The 18,003-nt window shown below is 45.5% G+C and overlaps 2 protein-coding genes across 2 annotated transcripts; one reads left to right on the top strand and one right to left on the bottom strand.

Annotated features, from left to right (window-relative positions):
• Positions 1 to 1,904: 1,904 nt before the first annotated feature.
• Nd-sgdh (NADH dehydrogenase (ubiquinone) SGDH subunit) lies at positions 1,905 to 7,302 on the bottom strand. Its single transcript, XM_077677207.1, has 4 exons — positions 7,144 to 7,302; positions 5,581 to 5,777; positions 3,789 to 3,895; positions 1,905 to 2,138 (listed from the first exon to the last, which is right to left on the bottom strand). The coding sequence occupies exons 1-4, from the start codon at positions 7,229 to 7,231 to the stop codon at positions 1,997 to 1,999; spliced, it is 534 nt and encodes a 177-aa protein (XP_077533333.1). The 5' UTR covers positions 7,232 to 7,302; the 3' UTR covers positions 1,905 to 1,996.
• Positions 7,303 to 7,377: 75 nt separating this feature from the next.
• On the top strand, positions 7,378 to 17,506 carry LOC144145559 (sperm-associated antigen 7 homolog). Its single transcript, XM_077677206.1, has 7 exons — positions 7,378 to 7,536; positions 7,618 to 7,685; positions 10,847 to 10,935; positions 12,054 to 12,138; positions 12,230 to 12,319; positions 12,677 to 12,833; positions 15,399 to 17,506. Exons 1-7 carry the CDS (start codon positions 7,455 to 7,457, stop codon positions 15,515 to 15,517), a joined length of 690 nt encoding a protein of 229 aa, XP_077533332.1. The 5' UTR covers positions 7,378 to 7,454; the 3' UTR covers positions 15,518 to 17,506.
• The last annotated feature ends 497 nt before the right edge of the window (positions 17,507 to 18,003 follow it).

The following is an 18,003-nucleotide window of genomic DNA, read 5'->3' as shown; positions in this document are numbered from 1 at the left end:
CCGTTCTGGTCGGTCCCCCACTGTGACAGTGAATCCTAGGGGGAGGAAGCTACGTTGCCCTCTAGCTCTGCCTTGCACCCCTAGTGCAAGCTGCACCAGTTTTATTTTGTGTGTGTGTTTTAGTAGCCCAAGAAAAACTATCACCTTTAAATTGGTATAGTAAGGGGTGCACATGCGCATATGCCCTTGTGCTCGCACATTTGAGCAGGCATGAAAGCCGGTTTCACTGTTATAATATTCTATCTGCAGTAGTGCACCTTTTAGAGGTGGTTTTATTTTTTGCTAACGCCACCGGACCAAGCTCAAGCTGAAACAGCTATTCTGTCAAAAACTGTATGTCCTGTGTTGTACAGAAGACTTGTCCAACGTTACTAGAATAATTATAGTAACGTTGGACTTGTCGTTATATACCATTTCCTGCATTTTTCCAACAGTTGGTACTCTTCAAACTCGGTCCGACTGAAATTTTTTAGTTCAGTGCATCTTGGAATATCATCGTTACCCTGTCAAAGCCCACTGCAGAAGCCCTAGATCTGCAACCACTCCTGTCCTGCACTGTGCAAGTCTATTCGTTGCCCCCAAGTTCTCAAATTCGTCCTTAAGCAAGTCCATGCCTTACCCTACTCCAAGTCCCGTTTCTAGAATACCGTCTATTTCAAAGTCCCGTGAAAGATCTATCAGCAAATTATGAACTAAAGACACCATCAATTGCTGGTGAAATAAGAACTCGAAGTAATCTAAATTAGTCCCCCCTGTAGCTTGCCTCAGAGCTAACACACTGCACCCCACTGTTTTAAAACAATTGCACTGGTCATCGAGTGGAATGTGCATGAAGTGGGCAGGAGTGAACAAAGACAGGAACGGCAGAGAGTCTTTCACACTATCCCATAGTGCTGTCACCTTGAATGCCACCTGGATCCACCTTGTTCATTTCATTGGTGTGCTTCTCGGCACACGACACATTTAGCTGATGGCTAATACTGCACGCATCTCCATCACCTCCAGACGAGTTGAAGCTGCCCGACACCCCTAGTTAGGCAAGTCGCCTTATAGGGCTCTTCCTTGCACTCCACTACATAACGTCTTATTTTGCTTGAACGTACGCAATTGTTTCACAGCCGTGACAAATGTCAGTCCACCATCGACAGGCTGGTTTTGAGCCACAGACTACGGTAGTTCTGTTCAAACTCACTCCGGTGGTGCGCACGTAATTCGTAGCCACATAAGCTGTTCATTCTGGCCATATATTGCCAGTTAGAAGATAATTACATCTTACAGTAATGCCAGAACTATGTTTTAGGGGCAGAGACTAGTTACTGAGCTGTGTTAATACATGTTCGCATGTTTACAAGACAACAGTGGAGAGGCAACAATGCTTACATCCTCGCCTAAAACCACACTTTGCAGATGTGGAAAAAAAAAATCATGCACCCCTCCTTCTGACAACGACAATGGTTGAACAAGAAGCTGTCTTCTTGCGATGGATTCTTTGGTTGTCGTCTGAGTTTGGGCTCAATTTCGACCATGTCAAAATGGAGCAATCAGATAGAAGCCGGCTTCGTAACACGAGGGACCCAGGTTCAATTACGGCCACTGAAGCATTTTTTTTTTTTTCATTTCACCCACGATATTCATCATCGTCAGGGAAAGTTGGCTTTCCTGCAGGGCATTTTCGCGTTAACGCCATCAGTGAGAGCACCAAAGCTTCACTTTGAAAAATTCACACAACTGCAGTTCACTTCAACCAATCGTAAATGCAGGACTGCCAACTCAACACAACTGCTCCTAGGGCTAACTTTGTGGGCGCACATTGCCCAGTACTCGTTCTACACAGTCAAACAGTGGTGAGAAAATCCCACTCAACTTCAGGCACTTAATGTTCGTGCACTAAAGGAACACGCAAGTTTCTGGCAACATAAAGGTTTTATTATTTTTCTGCCTACTGTACAAAATCCAAGCCATCCATAGGTCAGCGCAACCGAGAATGCTTGTGCGATTAGATTGTCTTGCCGTAATGGTCCAGCTCCTTCACCTTGTGCTGGTAGTACTTGGTGTACTTGCTGTCGTATGGCACATAGTACCAGGCCTGGTAGTCGCCACGCTTCTTGATCAAATCTTGAACCTTGTCCTGCGCTTCCCTGCAACAATGCCAACAAGAGCAGAGTCAGTGCTGGATTCAAGCGGCTGATAATTAAAACTAATATATCGTGGGCTTCTAGAGAAGCATTTTTCAAAAAGGGGATCCATAGCTCAGTGTTTCCCGAGGGCCTTTCACAGGGTTTGGAAAAGTACTCTTTTTTTTTTTTTTCTCCCAGAAAATTTTGAGTGCGTTGCACGCCAGCATTGCTGCATAGCATCCTGCTGACTTCCGAGAAGAATGCACACACAGTGCGCCAATGAAATACATCAAAAGGCAACCACAAAACTGGTGTTAGGGCAGGCTTAGGCACCAAAGTAGTACGTCAGACCATGCATGTCGTCACACCTTCACTTCTCTTCACCAAGACCCACTGTTCTGGAGTAAGATGCCTTATATTTTATACTCGCCACACACGTACGAGCTGTAGCATTTGGCTTCTTGAAGCCAGCTGCTGCGAAAATACTGACTCCATCATAACACTGGGACTGTTCAGTTATCACTCTTCGACTCGCCACGCACAGCCCTATGGCAGTCTGAGGACCCTCATCCCCATATATGTAAAAAAAAGAAAAGAAAAGAGCAATACCCGTGCCACACAAGCGTTTAAAAGGACATTGAGTCGAATGGCGTTCGAAATTTCAAATGCCATTCGAACTGGAAGGAGTTCTGCCGATCACATGATAATTCTCAAAGGCAGTTGAAAGTGTGTGTACGTTCGCCCGCCATGTTTTGGTGTTGCCACTGCTGCCCTGTTTCGTTCTTGACGAAAATTTAATTTTAGAGTTAAAATGGGCAGAAATAGAACAATTATTAGTGATCAATTATTATTGTGCGTACTTGTAACAACTACAAGTGCGCACAAAACATGTGCAAGATAGCCAGTTTCTTTTTGTTTGTTTGTTTTCGTACTGCCAGTGTTGAGAGTACCAGTTACCTTATAATCGTACCGCAAGTGAGAGAAGAACAACAAGTAAAAAATTTGAAGATAATTCTTTACATTCATCAGGCATCATAAGCTAAACATCTTGGTTAGACTAACATCATTCATGAAAATTGAAAAAAGAAGTAACCCCAGAACAGATTACTGAGGGACACCACTTGTGGCCTCGTAGGAAAGAAAAGACTGCCCGTTTGCATGCACGAGTCAGGCTTCATTAATTATTGTCCTCTTTTTCTCACAAATTCTGCACGAGTTGGCTGTCTTGACTGGAACCTTTTCTTTTTTTTTTTTACTGGCTTTCAATTTTGTCTCAGGCTTCTGGCTGACAAAATGGCTGTGTTGTGTGCTCTTATCATTTTGAAGTGTCATGAAATTTTTAAGACTGTTGCCACGATTTCTAGATCGAACTTTGTACAATCCTAGTTGTGCTTTACATAAACAGCCCCAACGCGCGGAAATTGGCGCATTAAGTTGTCACACCCCTTTCCTTTCGCATATGATCTAGCTGCATGAATGACATTGATGTGTTTTCCTATACGTTCTTACGTTCCGAGAAAAAGAATCGAAGGAAAAAGCAACAAGCTGTCCACTACAGAATGTGGTGACTGAATAGTAAGGAGGGATCTTAGAAAGTGGATAAGGCGAAGTTCATATCCAACCGCACGAGCCCCCCGACAAGAAGAGTCCAGGTTTCACACTCTCACTCACCTAAGCCGAGATTTTTCCAGCTCAGTCTGCAAAGCATGCATTTTCTTCTCGTAGCTCTGCTGGGGGTTTTCCTTGAACCACTTCGCAATGAACTGCTTGATTGGGTGCTGGCAAGGGAAATGAAACGAGAAGAATAAGAAAAGGAGTGGAAAAGCTCACTGCTAGAGATGCAATAGAACAGACCAGCTAACATTACGGCCGACCCAATGTTCTCAAACTAGCCGTAGCTGCACATGTCGCAACTATGGTAGATAATGAGAAATTGGAATTTGGGTGTTTGTTTACCCATCAAAGATACACCTTGGCTACTATGAGGCACACTGTAGTGGAGGGCTACAGATTTATTTAAACCACCTGAGCATCTTGAATGCATGCCGAAATCTTGACACATGGGCATTTTCGTTTTTCGCCTACATCAGTTAGTTCTCCGGCTTAGCCACACAATACTTTCAGTGAGGCACCAAGGTGAGTGCCGATCAGACAAACACTGACCAATGAAAAAGGATAACATCCCAAGTCACACAACAGCCACGTCTATTTCCCACTAAACTTAGATACCTTGCATTTGCACGAGTGTGACTCGTGTATGTGACTCGTGTGCATGAGTGTGACTCAGCAAAGTGTACGGGAATATGGCTCACAAGCACAGCACAGATCAAAAAAACTCCCACCTCCCCTCGCGGGAACCCCTGTGTAGATGCGACGCATAGGCGGAGCGGCGAAGGGACCGCGTTTTATAGCGCGCATAACGTTGAGGGGACTGCGTAAGCCGGTCCCAGTCGATGACGACGTTGGTGTACTTGTAAAGCGGCGTGGACTCTAGGTGTTTGAGCCAAGCGTGGATGTTGCTTCGCCCACGCTGCAGCGCGCCCGAAGGAGAGGAAACCGCGGGAGAGAGTACTGCACATGCGCCGGCCCCAGCGCGTCTGCCGCGGCTATGATGCAACGTGCCACGGCTATGACGCAACACAATCCACTTTAATCCAATCCAATCCAATCCAATCGAGTCCAATCCAACGCCCCTCACGAGAGAGTGTTCGCTATCAGAGAGGAGAGGGGGTGAGCGGCGGAGAGCGCAGCTGGCGCGGCGAGGAGAATGGGGGAGGGGTGGACAATGCCGACAACGACGACGACGCCGGAAGGACAAGGCGAGTGAATCAGATGCTCTGCATCTAAAATCACCCGCTCCCAAGAATAACTTCCCCAGCTGTCACTGGGGAAAAGACAACTTGTAGGAAATGTTGCAATTCTTTCTTGACAAAAGACTCAACAAGAAAAAATGGCATGCTTTTCATCCTTCCACACAGTATTATTGGACGATGCTGTACGCTCTAGACAGAGCCCTGGTCGGAAAAGAACGAAGTCTTTTTGTGTCGTTTCATGTCCCTCTGTTCCCACATACAAGGAAAAGCTTGCTGTTAAGGCACTGTGTACTGCCATAACTCATAAATATCAGCGTAAAGACATTTTTGCACAAAGTCTTTGCAAGTAAACTTGAGTAGGTAACTAAGAAACTGGCAACTTAAACTCACTTTAGGGCTCCACCACACTGCAATACACCAATCATTTAAGCAGCACTTCACGCCAACTATGAAGAGAGAAACAGGCATTAAGAGAGAAACAAAGTTTGCTTTTAAAGACCTTCTTAAAGTCGACTCTTCTTGCACATAATTCTTGGCAGTAGTTCACGATACTTGTTATCTGCTGGTACCGTGGTAGCCACGACACTCAGAATCACTAACTGCGCATGTCAGCGAGAAGGCAGTGTATTGATAATAGGCAGCCGACTCACATCATAGTACTCCCAGTACTCCGGTTCATAGCCTTCCGGTATCTCAGCGAGCTTTGGCGGTCCGATGAAGATGTTGACGTACATAACCAGGAGGCTCAGCGGGATGATGCCCAGCAGGAGGTAGAAGTGCAGGTGATCCTTCGCCAGGTTGTAGGCAAACCTCGAAGGCGTGATGTTCATGTGGTGGGCTTGCCTCACTGGAAGTGTCGCACGAGCACGGCCATCCGTCACACTCACGTGACATGACAAGCACTGTGATTCAGAAAGCTCGCAATACCACCTAGGCCAGCTGGAAATTTAGTGAATGCCTGTGACGCGGGCACAGGTAATTCGCCACAGAAAAGCTAATATTAGGCTGTTGCACTCATGAAGTGGGTTGAATATTTGCTGCTGCTGATTGTACTGCCTCTACTAATGGAGGTAAAGTTGTGGAACAAAATGCCATGTGCCTAAGCACAGAATACCTTTTCACTAAACGAACCAATTCTGAAAGTTACACCACGCTTCTGCAACTCCAGAGGTTTGACTAAAGGTGAAACTAGGCTTTTGGCTGCCAGCAAGCGAGGTTTTGCGAAAGGCCATACGGTTTCCACAGAGTGTGATGGGCCCCTACTACAACTGAGACAAGCAGGTGAATTGACGGCAGGCTATCCGTTTGAAACTAAATTAGTTATGCAAACTAGTTACACTACAAGTAGAACTAATGAAGGCATGCGTTCTCCGGTCAAGTCAACCAGTACTCCCGTCGTCATCACAATTTTCAGGCTGGGGCTCTACGGCGTTTGAATGCTTGCTCGGCTGAGCAAGGAAAGGGTGCTTTGATATCCGATGGTACACTAGCCAGAACACTGAAAGGCCGCTTGACAGCTTACTAATCAACCCGCCGCGGTGGTTCAGTGGCTAAGGCGTTGCGCTGCTGAGCACGAGGTCGCGGGTTCGATTCCCGGCCGCGGCGGCCGCTTTTCTGATGGAGGCGAAAAGCAAGAACGCCCGTGTGTACGAGATTTCGGCGCACGTTAAAGATCCCCAGGTGGTCAAAATTAATCCGGAGCCCTCCACTACGGCGCGCCTCATCGCCTGCGTTGCGTCGGTGCGTTAAACCTTACGATCATCATCAGCTTACTACTCACATTACAACCAAGGTGGCCCAGGTCCCCCATAATTTCCATTCCAACATTTTCCGTTACAACACTGATTACTGGAGGAAAGGTCAGACAAAATACGCTTCATACGGTTTGAGCATAGCGACGGCCAAGCGAGGCTCCCCGAGTAGGAAGCCTGCAAGCTCAACTGTCGCCTTAATACGGCCTTTTTTGTCATCACACCTTCCTTCCTTTGCAAGGAACGCTGCGTTTCAGGCACATCGCAACAAACTGAGCACTACGGCTAGCGTGGAACGCCTGCCGTTCATATTCTCAGCCGTGTATCATCATACGCAGCGAAACTTGGGTCTATCGGGTCCACCAAGCAGCCGGCATTAGCACAAAACGTGCCGCCTAAAAAGCGTTTGGCGGTTTTAAAGGTATGCGGAATGATAGTCATATAAATAAAAGTCATAATTGCCTGAACATAGTTGTCCCGTTTGCTGAGGCCTTCGGATTAAAGTTGGAATCGCGGCTCTCGCCGCACGCAGGACACTCAGGACAGCCATTTTCCCGAAGGACGAATGGACGACGAGCCGGGGCAAACGGGCAAACCCCGTAAATCAAATTTTCTTCGAATTTAGTCTATTAAAAATATAAAAACAAGAAATATAAATATCAGTATATGTTTAAAAGAAATTATTGCAGCTTGTTCAAATATGCCAGGATGTAGTTGACTTCGCGCGACTCAAGACGGCGCTAGCGCTTGAAACCGAAGGAGAAAACCAAAAAATGGCGGATCTCCTAGGTTCGATTTTAAACTCTATGGACAAACCGCCAACTGTTGGCGATAAGCAGAAGAAACTTCTACAAAGTAAGTGAACGGTTAACAGTCACAGGACCACTAGAAAGCGTACCAACCTGAATTGCTGATGTTTTTTTCTCTGTTGCGCAGAACAGCGCGATGAGCACTTGAAACGCGAAGCTGAAGAAAAGGAGAAACTGAGAAAATTTCGTGACCAGGTGAGTCCCTACCTTGAAGAAGCAGTGTCAGCTTTGCTGCGGGCAACTGCAGCATCGGCGTAGTTCAGTAACGCAGCTCAACCGATCACAGGAACACTGTATAGTTCTCCTTGCCTAATTTTTCATCAACTACGACGTAGGATGTGTTGGTGTGTTCAGTACATCTGGCAGTTCGTAACAAATGTTCGTAACAGTTCTCTGCTGTTGTCACGCATTCATAAAACAAGATGTAGCAGTTGGAGTGCGTAATTTCCCCTTGATGTTTTGAAAGGCGCTGGATAGCAGTGAGTTAAAAAAAATGATTGACTGCGTTGTCCGTAATGCGAACCATCAGATCTTTTGTAAGAGAGGGATGTAAACAAATCAGCGTGATTCATTCGTATGAAGAGCGGGATAGCAATCCGTCTCCATACTTCTCCTAAGCCTAGGAGCCTTAATTGCGCAATCCTACCCTGACTTAAAGGGGCCCTGAAAGGCATTTTGAGCACACTAAATGAAGTAGCGCAATCGTTAGATTGGGTCGTCAAGGTCATCTGGGCCAAGTATTACTCTTTTACGCGCAGCGGAAAGCTCACACTTTTGTTGCAAAGTTTGTCGCTTTTTTCTCACCCTTTCCTTCGTGTTTTTGGACGCCGCCATCTTCACATGTCTACATCATCGATTCCCCGATGTTCGTCATGAGCTAGACATCCTGCTATTGGGCGGCTTTTTCACGCATTTCCGGCAAAGAGATGAGTCGTCTGCTCAGCGTCGACTCGCCGGCTGATCTGCCAGCGTAGTGCCGGAGTGCTTGGACATTTTACGACAAACGAAACAAGTGTAAACAAACGCTTAACCGTTCGTATTGAATGCAACACGGCCATAGCACGACATGGATATTCTCTTACCGGAGTACGTCCCATAAAGAAAGCGTTGAAGCCCCGTGGCACTTCTTTCGTGCAATCGCAGAGAACGCCCCGAGCCGAATGCCCAGGTTTGACGGATACATTTTTTTCCACTTCAAAACAATCCAGAGATGCGTTTCGAACGAACACAACGTCACAACATGCGTTGCAAGTCTGAACCGCGATTGACAGACGATGGGCTGCCTCCTCCTGCCCCTCGTAAATTCGGCACTCACCTCGCGCGCGGTTTGCGGGGACGAACAGCAAGTCACTTAACTCTGGCGCGCAAGCCGAGATGGTTTTTAGCCACGCACACTGCACATACCCCATGCGAGGTTGAGTCGTACGTCGCTCGAGAAAGATAATCCAGGCCATGGGAAGCACTATCCACCCGCAGAAGCACAACGTCGCATTTCATCGCGAAACAAAGGCGTCCACAACACACACACCATCGCCTCCTGTAATGCCAAACGCATCTCGCACTTCCAAATGAGAGTGAGTAGTATGCCTGCAGTGCCCATATGCCGCGAGGTGGGGCCCCAAGCTGAACCGGGATCACGCAACCGTAACTGACCTCTGGGGCGGTTTGTGCCTTGTTGCCAAGGCAACCGATGTTTGAGATCGTCAAAGAAAGGCGCTCGCTCCAGCGCTAGAAAGCTCAGAGCCGCGCCGGAGCATGTTTAGCCAACGTTGCCGCTCTCCACCACGCGTCGCCCCAAGCTGAACTGGTCACATTATTGAAGCGTTTTGTGCACGGGTTCTGTATCGGCTTAAAATGTCTTTTTCACATGGCGCCGGCAGGAATTACCACCACCGCAAAATAAGACCCGGCACCAGCGGGGCCACATCTGATACGGTGCTTTTTGGATAAACAGTGTGCGGTGCATGAAAGGGACCGAGCGCAAGATCCTCCCCAGCGGCTGCGAGTTCGCCGCCGATTAAAAGTCACGTGCTGCACTGCAGCAACGCACACCGCGAAAGGGCAAGGCCAGGCCACCGCACACATGCGGCCAGATTTTTCGTTCGCTTATCCATCCTTGAGCGGAGTGCGGAATTCATGGTGTCAACAAAACTTGCCCGTAGCAGACGGCAGTCGGAGGAGCGTAATGCGGAAGTACGTCACCGCTGACTAGCGCAGCATCATGGGAGGCAGTGCTCGCGCGCCGTCAACAGTTGAAAAGAGGAGGAAACGCGGCGCGACGATAATGCGCGGTTTTTGATTTACGATTTCTCAGCTAATACTCATCGCTTTAACAAAGTTCTTGCGGGAGGAGATTGCTAATACATTGTCTTATTTGGTTACATGTAGATCTATGCATCGGCGGAAGGTATTTCAGGACCCCTTTAAGTGATGATTGATGAATTAGCGGCATCTGCACTGTCCTCCTTGTGTAACTAACGTCGTCCTGTTTCTGACGGGAATTAAAAAAAAGGCTGTGTCTAGCGTTCCGTCCAGACGGAACGGCAACTGTCACTAAAGTTCCGTCCAGAGGAAACACAACTCGCGTTGAGAGCAGTCTTTCTTGATTTTTACCTAACCGGCCAAACCGCTACCGCTCACTGACTAGCCAGAGTCACTGATAATTATTAATCATTATTAATAAGTACAGATGATACAGATCCGGACGGATCTCAAAGCCGCCATTCGACGCCCGCTTCACAATAATTAAGCGAGAGCAGTCGGTCTTGATTTTTACCCAACCGGCCAAACCGCTTCCGCTCACTGACTAGCCAGAGTCACTGTTAATTATTAATCACTGGTAATAATTACAGGAGATTGGGCGTAACTGGTGATGACGTCGGCCTTGGCTCCATCCAGTGAGCGGGAGCGGTTCGGCCGCTTGAGTAAAAAACCAAGACCGATTGCTCTCATCGCGTGAATTGCAAAGCGGGCGTGAAGTATATCTATTACAAAACGCTAAAACCGACAGCAAAAAAAGAAAAAGAAAATAAGTTTCAAGAATCGAACCAGGGACTACAGCGTCCGTAGACAGCGGCGGTACCGCTACACCAAATCCCAGGACGAGAAATGGCGGCTAATCGGCTGGTTTTGAATTGGCGTTCAGTCTGGACGGAACTTTAGCAGTTTTTAGCGTTCCGTCTAGACGGAACGCTAGACACTTCCTAAAAAAAATGCCTGGGGTTTATGCGATATTGGCATTTTTTGTCCTGTGTGCCGACTTCCTGGGTTGGGCCAACTCACTCAAAACAAGCATTTTGGATTAGCAAGCAGCAACCACTTGGATGTAGCAACCACTTTTTGTTTGTTGGTTTTAGGTAGAAGACCGAATTAATAGGTTCATTAAAGACCCAGAGAAGCAGAAGCAGAAGTTCTCACCAATGGCAAAAGTTTACCGCACCATCATGTGAGTATAAGTTCTATAAAACACTTACATACAATCTGCCCACCAGCAGATCAGTTTCCAAAGGTAAAGATTGTAGTGCAGCACAGGCTCCCCCATCTTTCAAGGTTAATGAATTTGTTGTCATCATCGTTTTGAGTAAAGAATAATAGCCTGTGTTTAACAGCACTAGGCAGCCACAGTTAATAGATCGATCAAATCACTTCCTCTTTTCAAACCGAGGTCCTTGTGTGAACAGCCGTTTTGTACTCGGAAGCTTTACAGAATAGATGCAGGGTAGCAGGAGTGGAGCGTCTAGGGTTGGAACTCGTTCACAGGCGGGAAAATTATTCGGAGTTATGTAGTGTGAGAATTCGCTTTGATAGGTCTCCAAATGCACAATTTGAGCTGGACGCAGCGACTTGGGTGCTGTCAAAAGCCATTTGATAGGCATGCACTGCGTCTTCTTCGAGGAATCTGCCCTACGAACCCTCGTACTGAAGATGACAATAAAATGTCTTTAGTGGTATTGTGACGACAGGGCTGGATGCTACATTTTACCCTTATATACATCAATAGCAAGATGGCACGGAGGATGTTGCGTAATTTCAATATACAACTTGTGGCATTACGCACAGTCGTTTAGTTGTGTGGAGCTGAAATTTTTATTTTAACTTACCTGCTATTTATCTGAAAAACTTTTCTTCTGAGCTGAACTAAGTTTCAGTACTGTTGACAGCAGTTAATACTGAGAGTAATTAATAAAAAATAAACATTTTGTTTATTTCACTTCTGTGCTAGTTGCACGCACTGAAGAACATTGTAAAAGTACTCGTATACACTAGAATAAGTGTTAGCTAAAAAGAGCTTCGTGCACTTGAAGTCAGAGGAGTGACAATTTTTGTTCTAATTGCCAGAATTAAGGGATCATGGGAGGGAGTTTAACATTCTTGAATGTAACATATGGGACTGGAGGTAGGGGAATGCCGGTAACTTGCAGAAGAGATCTATAATAAAACTCAGGGAGCACAGGATGGATTCAGATAGTGCAGGGTATAAAGGTGGTTAAAACTCTACTGCAGGGAAAATAAGTAAACTGAGGGTGATAATTCCTTCCTTCCTTCCTTCTTCTTCTTTTGCAGCCATGATGTTGCAGATATCGCTGGCTTGACAGCATTCTCGTTTGGCGTGGAAGATGTGGACCGCTACGTCATGATCTTCAAAAAGGTTATTTGCCACTTTATCACAGAGCAGACAGCAGCCCGTATGTTCGGACGTCTGCTTGCTTCATGAAGTCTTTTCATTGTTGTCTCTGAAGGAGTTTGCCCCCTCGGACGACGAGCTGGCAGCCTACAGGAAAGGAGAGGAGTGGGACCCGGAGAAGGCCAAGGCTGCCGCCAAAGAGAGGGTCAGGGTTTTTTGGATGCACTCGTCATTTTGACCATTCTCTCGCTGAGTTGATCTCTCTATTTATGTGGGTTTACGTGGAGCTAGTGAAAAAACTACATCACACAAATACGTCTAACCGACGCGCCCAAACGGGCACTTTAAAGAGCGATTTCGGCTATTTGCTGTGTATTTAACAGGAAGCAAAATAGTAAAATAGGGCTAACAATTGTTAATTGGACAGGGAACGACAGCACTTGACGCTGTGTGTTGTCTTTCCTTATCCTGTTTGCTAGCAATGTTTTGCTTTCCATTGAATGGACACTTCAGTACATTCTGTGGTCTCCTGGCTGAACCTTCTTGACTGAACTGTGCGCAGGAGCTCGCAGCTGCAGCCCTGGCAGAGGAGGCGAAAGCGGCCGGAAAAGAGAGCGCCCCGCAGACCGACTACCACGAGAAATACGAGAAGCTGCTTGGACGGGAAAGCGGGAAGGACGCCGCCAAGATCACCACCCCCAACAAGCAGTTTGGCTTTGGTACTGCTTCCACACCCACACGTTCTTTCCTTGTGGCTAGGTGCCAATTCTGAAATTGCAAGCTTGTCGCGTCTCGTGCTTGAGAGTTTCCAGTCAGGAGTGGTTTCCAGCCTAGTTGTCATTGTGATCAGGTTGTTCTCTCGTGCTCTTCCATTATCAGTCACAGACTCACTGCGGGTAGTCCAGAGAGATTCTGGAGACTCTCCTTGCCATAGGAATATGGGTGGAAACAAATATTGGATTACATCTCTGACAGGCTGCGATAAGCTAACCCTTTCAGTCACCGTGTCTTTATATGGAGACGCGACTTTCTTCGTCGTTTTCCTCGTGAAAATGAAAAGAGTTTATGCTGCAGAGCGGTGCGCCTGATGTTCGAAACCTACGGAAGTGAAAGGTAGCACCATGTGATGGGGAATGGTGGAACCGCACTCATAAACATCGTTTCAAAATGGACGCCACCAAGTTTTGTGGGCGCTCCGGTGTGTTGTCGTCCTAAGTTCTTTTTTACTGCGGCGTAAATCATTTATAAAGGCTAAAAACACCTCTTTCATGTGCAGAAATTATTATTTCACCTCCTTGTTTGTAAACTGCCTCAGGATATTTATTTTTTATAGGGAAAAGCAGGATTGAGTAATGGTGTCTGCGTATGAGGGCGCGACGCCATTTGCGTAATAAGTATTCTAGAGAGACTGAACTTTCTTTTTCTTATCTCTAGACACTTGACACTGCTAAACCTCCAAGTATAGAATTTTTCTGCAGTGAATATAATAATTCGTGGCTGAAAGGGCTAAGACTGATCATAAGACATCCCCACTGTAATCGTTGAGTAGTAAAATGCCACTTCCACAGTACTGGCAAAATGAGTATATTCTGAAGTAAGTGCAGTGATTTGCATTGATTTGCAGCATGCTTCAAGGTATTCTGCAAGCTACTACAGGGCATTGAGCAAGCACCCTTCTAATACTTAAAAAATAGCTAAAATGAAGCCACTTCTTTTTTTATTTTTATTTTTTTATTTGTGCGCAGCTAGTATGTATGTGTGTGTTTATGTTTTAGTGTCAATAGCACTCTGTGCATTACATCAGATTCATTGTTTTGTTTTGTATCAGAAATGTGCGCATCTGCATTTTTCTAGCAAAAGGAATCACGTAAAGTTACCAGAATCATTCACCAGTGTTTGCACAGGTCCTTGAAAACCCTCGAATTTAGAAGTGTCATTTTCAACGCATTGATAGTCCTGGAATTTTTTAGTGGTCCTTGAAAACTCTTGATTTTTTCGTGGTCATAATCATAATCAGTCTTTTCACAAAGATTTCAAGTGTTCTTCATTGGTTTTAAGTTTTAACTAATGGAGAAAAATGTAATAATCACGTTTCAGTGCAGTGTGCAGACTGCAACATATTCAGCGGATTTTATTTGAGCGTGAGGCAGCATTGGGAGTAGGAACTTCTCAATCCAATCCATGTCGTGACACAATCCATTGGAATCCTGGTTCTGCCATCTAGCTTGTCTAACAGCTTCCTTCCGCCGTAACTGGTGGACACTCACTCATTGCTTGTTTGCTTCGTCTCATGTGCACCTTTTGCATTTGATTTTACGCGGCAAATGGTGGATGTGGGCGTAGGTAGTCAACGTTTGTCAAACCTGGGGAATGCACCTTTCAGTGGTTGTGGCTGAGCAAGGACCAATACAAAGACAGAGCGAGCTCGAATCGCGTGAAATGCAAACCAGATGGAAAAACTTGGTCAATGGGAAAGTCTGTGCTAAAAAGCCATAACAGGAAGACGGCAGGTAGTAGCTCCTTTAAAGAGTACCTGGCGCTGTACTTGAGTATGTTCTTGGTATTGTGCAACCGACAACTTTTGCATTGTTTTGAAAAAGGTATAGTATAAATAATCCCAGATAGAACATTAGATGGCGTCCTTGAAAATGTATTTTCTGGTTCTTTTAAAGTCCTTGAAAACCCTTGAATCTTTGCCCTTGAAGCCTGTAGAAACCCTGTTCATATGGCAGCAGATGGGCATAGAGAATACTGCAATAAATGAGCAAATGGGCACAATTGCACATACCGTTTTGTCCACCAATTCACACATTCAGGTTGGGGTAATACATAAATGCAAAGATACGAAAGCCAGAAAATAAATTAAGGAATGTTCTTTTCTAGAATATTAAATGAGCCCATGAGTTGCGGGGCATTATACCTTGTCACCAAGACCTCGAACGACATTTCAATTTTGCACTCATTCGAATTTCTTGAAATTTGGTCATTCAATCCCAATTTTGCTTTTCATGGAAACCTGACTGTGAATCTTAGCGTCACTTTTGTTGAGTGAGGATTGCTCAGCAAGCCACTTCCGGGTCATTGCCAAGCTCCATGATACCTGAATACCGAAATTGTAAATCATTCTGCAACACCTTAATGGTGGGGATGAGTTCTAAACTGTTGATTTTTTCCTTCTATATACGAGGGCATTCGGCGTGTTTGTTTCATTTCTGGTTAACTTGGTTATCACTGCTCTTGAAGCTGCACAGTTCAACTTGTGTTCTGTTCTTGTCTCCCTTCAGTGCCTAGCCAGAACAAAAAGGACGTCCGCACCATCGAACAAGCGCTCGCCGACATTCGGGCCAAGAAGAAGCAACGAACCGACGGTGGCCCTAGTTCCGAGGCAACGGAACAGGAATGACACCATCTGCACGGCTACGATACGTTGGCAGTTGCGTGTAGTTTAGGAATATTCAAGCAGCTCACCTGCAAGCCATGCACCTGTTGTTGTATGGTGCCCCAGTTGTTGCGGAAGTTAGGATTTCAGGCACATCGTTCTCGGAGCGAGGTGACTTGGAGAGTTTGTTGTGAAAGGGCTTTGTGGCGGGGAGCATAGACTTGTGTGAACTCTGTTGTGTGCGCCTCCCTCTTATGGAGTTCGAATGGGCTGTCAAGTGTGCCGAAGAAGATACATCCACAGATTGCGAGAAGAAAGTCAAACATCTGTGTTTTTTTGTTTGTTTTTTTCGTGGAGAAGAGAACATTTGTTACATGGGCATGTTTTTGTCTTATATTTCTTTTTTTTTTTTTGAATTCATTACTGTCGAATTTTGCAATGCAAGTTTCAGGTTTTTATTTGACCATAGAGAGTGTAGCAAACTATTGCTTGTGACTGCACACAGTTTTTGTGCACTGTTTCAATTTGTCTCTTACCTCAAAATTATTTCTAAAATGCGAAGAAAGTGTTCTTTTGGAGTGCTCTTGTTGGTCAAGAATAGATGCACTTACAGTGGCATACTGGACACAGATTTTGCTATTGGTTTGTGTCTCATTTTTGCACCAACACAAAGACAGAAAAGAAACGCACTTTTAACACATCTTGGCTTTAGATTCCATACATATGCACAAGGAAACAGTGTCCGCAATTGTAAAAGTAGAGAAAGTTTGACGTGGCTTTGTGTGAATATTTGTGGATACCGTCAGAGTTCGTGAATCATGTTGCCACTGACAGCATTGAAGAAAAGTTGTGGCACTGTTGTATTAGTCCTAGCTGAAGCACTTGCCTACTGCGAAACAGATGGCAAATGGCGGGTTAGTTTTAAATAAAAATGCAAAGTGTTGATACAAAAGTTCAAGGTGGTGTTTTTCAGGTGTTGAACATACAGACATGAATGCACAGGTTTTTGTTTGTTTTCTATACCCCCATTGTTTACACTTGCTGTGGTTGTTTTTGTTTGTATGGCCTTCCACTTGCCTGCCTTCATCGCAGAAAAAAATTAGGGTAGATTTTATGCACTGAAGGTACACCTGGGCTGTGAGGCGTGCCATAGTAAAAAGCTACTGATTAATTCAGACACCCCTTGAGGTATTTTACATGTAGCAAAAACTTCTATGCATGGGTGTTTTCATTTTTCATATCCATCAGAAATATGTTTGCCACGGGTAGCATCAAAGCCACGTTCTTTCATGGCACTACATTTGACCTTCGGCCAAGCGGGCCATTGCCAGGCAAGCCTGTCTGTCTCCATATAGATTGAGGAAACTTGAGTTGGAAGTAGCGCATTTAATGCAGGCTTCCCCAACACAAAAATTTAAATTTTTCAATATTTTAGCAAGCATTAGTAGCTCTCGCTGTGTAATTCAAGCCACTAATTACCATGTGCTTGATTTGTAAAGCATGCAACTCGATTACAGCAGGGCTCAAGACAAGCTACAAAAGAGATCTTGACTAACAATGCCCTAGATGCTTGCGCTTCATTCGCCCCTTAGCGATTTTGTGCCAGGAGCGGTATGGTGGCAGAAATTCTTGCGTATCTGCTTTTTTATTTTGTGCTTCAGTGCTTTCTTTCAAAAGATTTCAAAAACGAAAGGTCTTGCATTGCCTGCCCTCTTCTGTATGCATGCCAGTGCATTGAGGTGGCCAGCCCAAAGAAGACTTGTGAGGGTTTGCAGAAAGACAATTCTACCTTATCCCCAACCCCAAACTGTTTTGCATTGGTTTGCTGTTGCGTCAGCATGCTGATTTGTTTGTAGGCGTGAAAGATGGCTGCAGAATTGTTAAGTGAAAATGTATTTTGCCTGTCTAATGTGTGTGGCAGTTGAAAAAAAATTATTTGTCGCCACAATGGGGAGAAATTTTCAAGTGCATTCCACTCATCTTCCTGTAAATATACACAATTTGTCTGACAGCTTTCCTCGTTTTCCACAACGTTGTGTTTTAACCAAAAGTTTCACAGCACGCCATCTTGGCTTGTGGAAATATTTTGAATCTGTGAGCATGAGTGCTCGGCACGTTTGGTGAAACAAGCAGCGTACTGACTTGGGCGCTACATTACGTTTTTATGTCCAACATCATCAACCAGTACCCACAGCTTGACATGCAAGTTTGACATTGCATGACACCTGGTTAGGCCTTGTAAATGACAGCCGCTGTTAGAAGCTTACGGCCGATTCACCATTCCCATTTGTCTGCAACCTCGACATACCCACCCATGGTAATTGCATACCCACGCAAGGGGATTGGCCATTCATGGTGTCAGTTGCCGTGCAAGCTTTACGATCAATTCACCACTTGTAATTTGGCAGCAATTTCAACATCAACCTGAAATTTCGCATACCCACTTAGGGGGAATGCAGCCATCAGAGGCTTATGGCCGATTTAACATACCTACCCCCACATGAACTTTC

Source organism: Haemaphysalis longicornis, unplaced genomic scaffold (genome assembly GCF_048455015.1).
Source record: "Haemaphysalis longicornis isolate Haplotype H1 unplaced genomic scaffold, Haemaphysalis longicornis Haplotype H1 scaffold_7, whole genome shotgun sequence".
Lineage (NCBI taxonomy): Eukaryota > Metazoa > Arthropoda > Arachnida > Ixodida > Ixodidae > Haemaphysalis > Haemaphysalis longicornis.
Note: the sequence above shows the minus strand (reverse complement) of the source record. Positions and strands in the feature narration are given on the sequence as shown.

Excerpts from the sequence above, each read along its gene's own strand:
- Nd-sgdh (XM_077677207.1), bottom strand. The coding sequence starts at position 7,231 with ATGGCTGTCCTGAGTGTCCTGCGTGCGGCGAGAGCCGCGATTCCAACT. Across the intron at positions 5,778-7,143 it reads AACGGGACAACTATGTTCAG|TGAGGCAAGCCCACCACATG; the intron begins GCAATTATGACT and ends CGACACTTCCAG. Across the intron at positions 2,139-3,788 it reads CTGGAAAAATCTCGGCTTAG|GGAAGCGCAGGACAAGGTTC; the intron begins GTGAGTGAGAGT and ends GCATTGTTGCAG.
- LOC144145559 (XM_077677206.1), top strand. The coding sequence starts at position 7,455 with ATGGCGGATCTCCTAGGTTCGATTTTAAACTCTATGGACAAACCGCCA. Across the intron at positions 7,686-10,846 it reads TGAGAAAATTTCGTGACCAG|GTAGAAGACCGAATTAATAG; the intron begins GTGAGTCCCTAC and ends TGTTGGTTTTAG. Across the intron at positions 12,320-12,676 it reads AGGCTGCCGCCAAAGAGAGG|GAGCTCGCAGCTGCAGCCCT; the intron begins GTCAGGGTTTTT and ends AACTGTGCGCAG.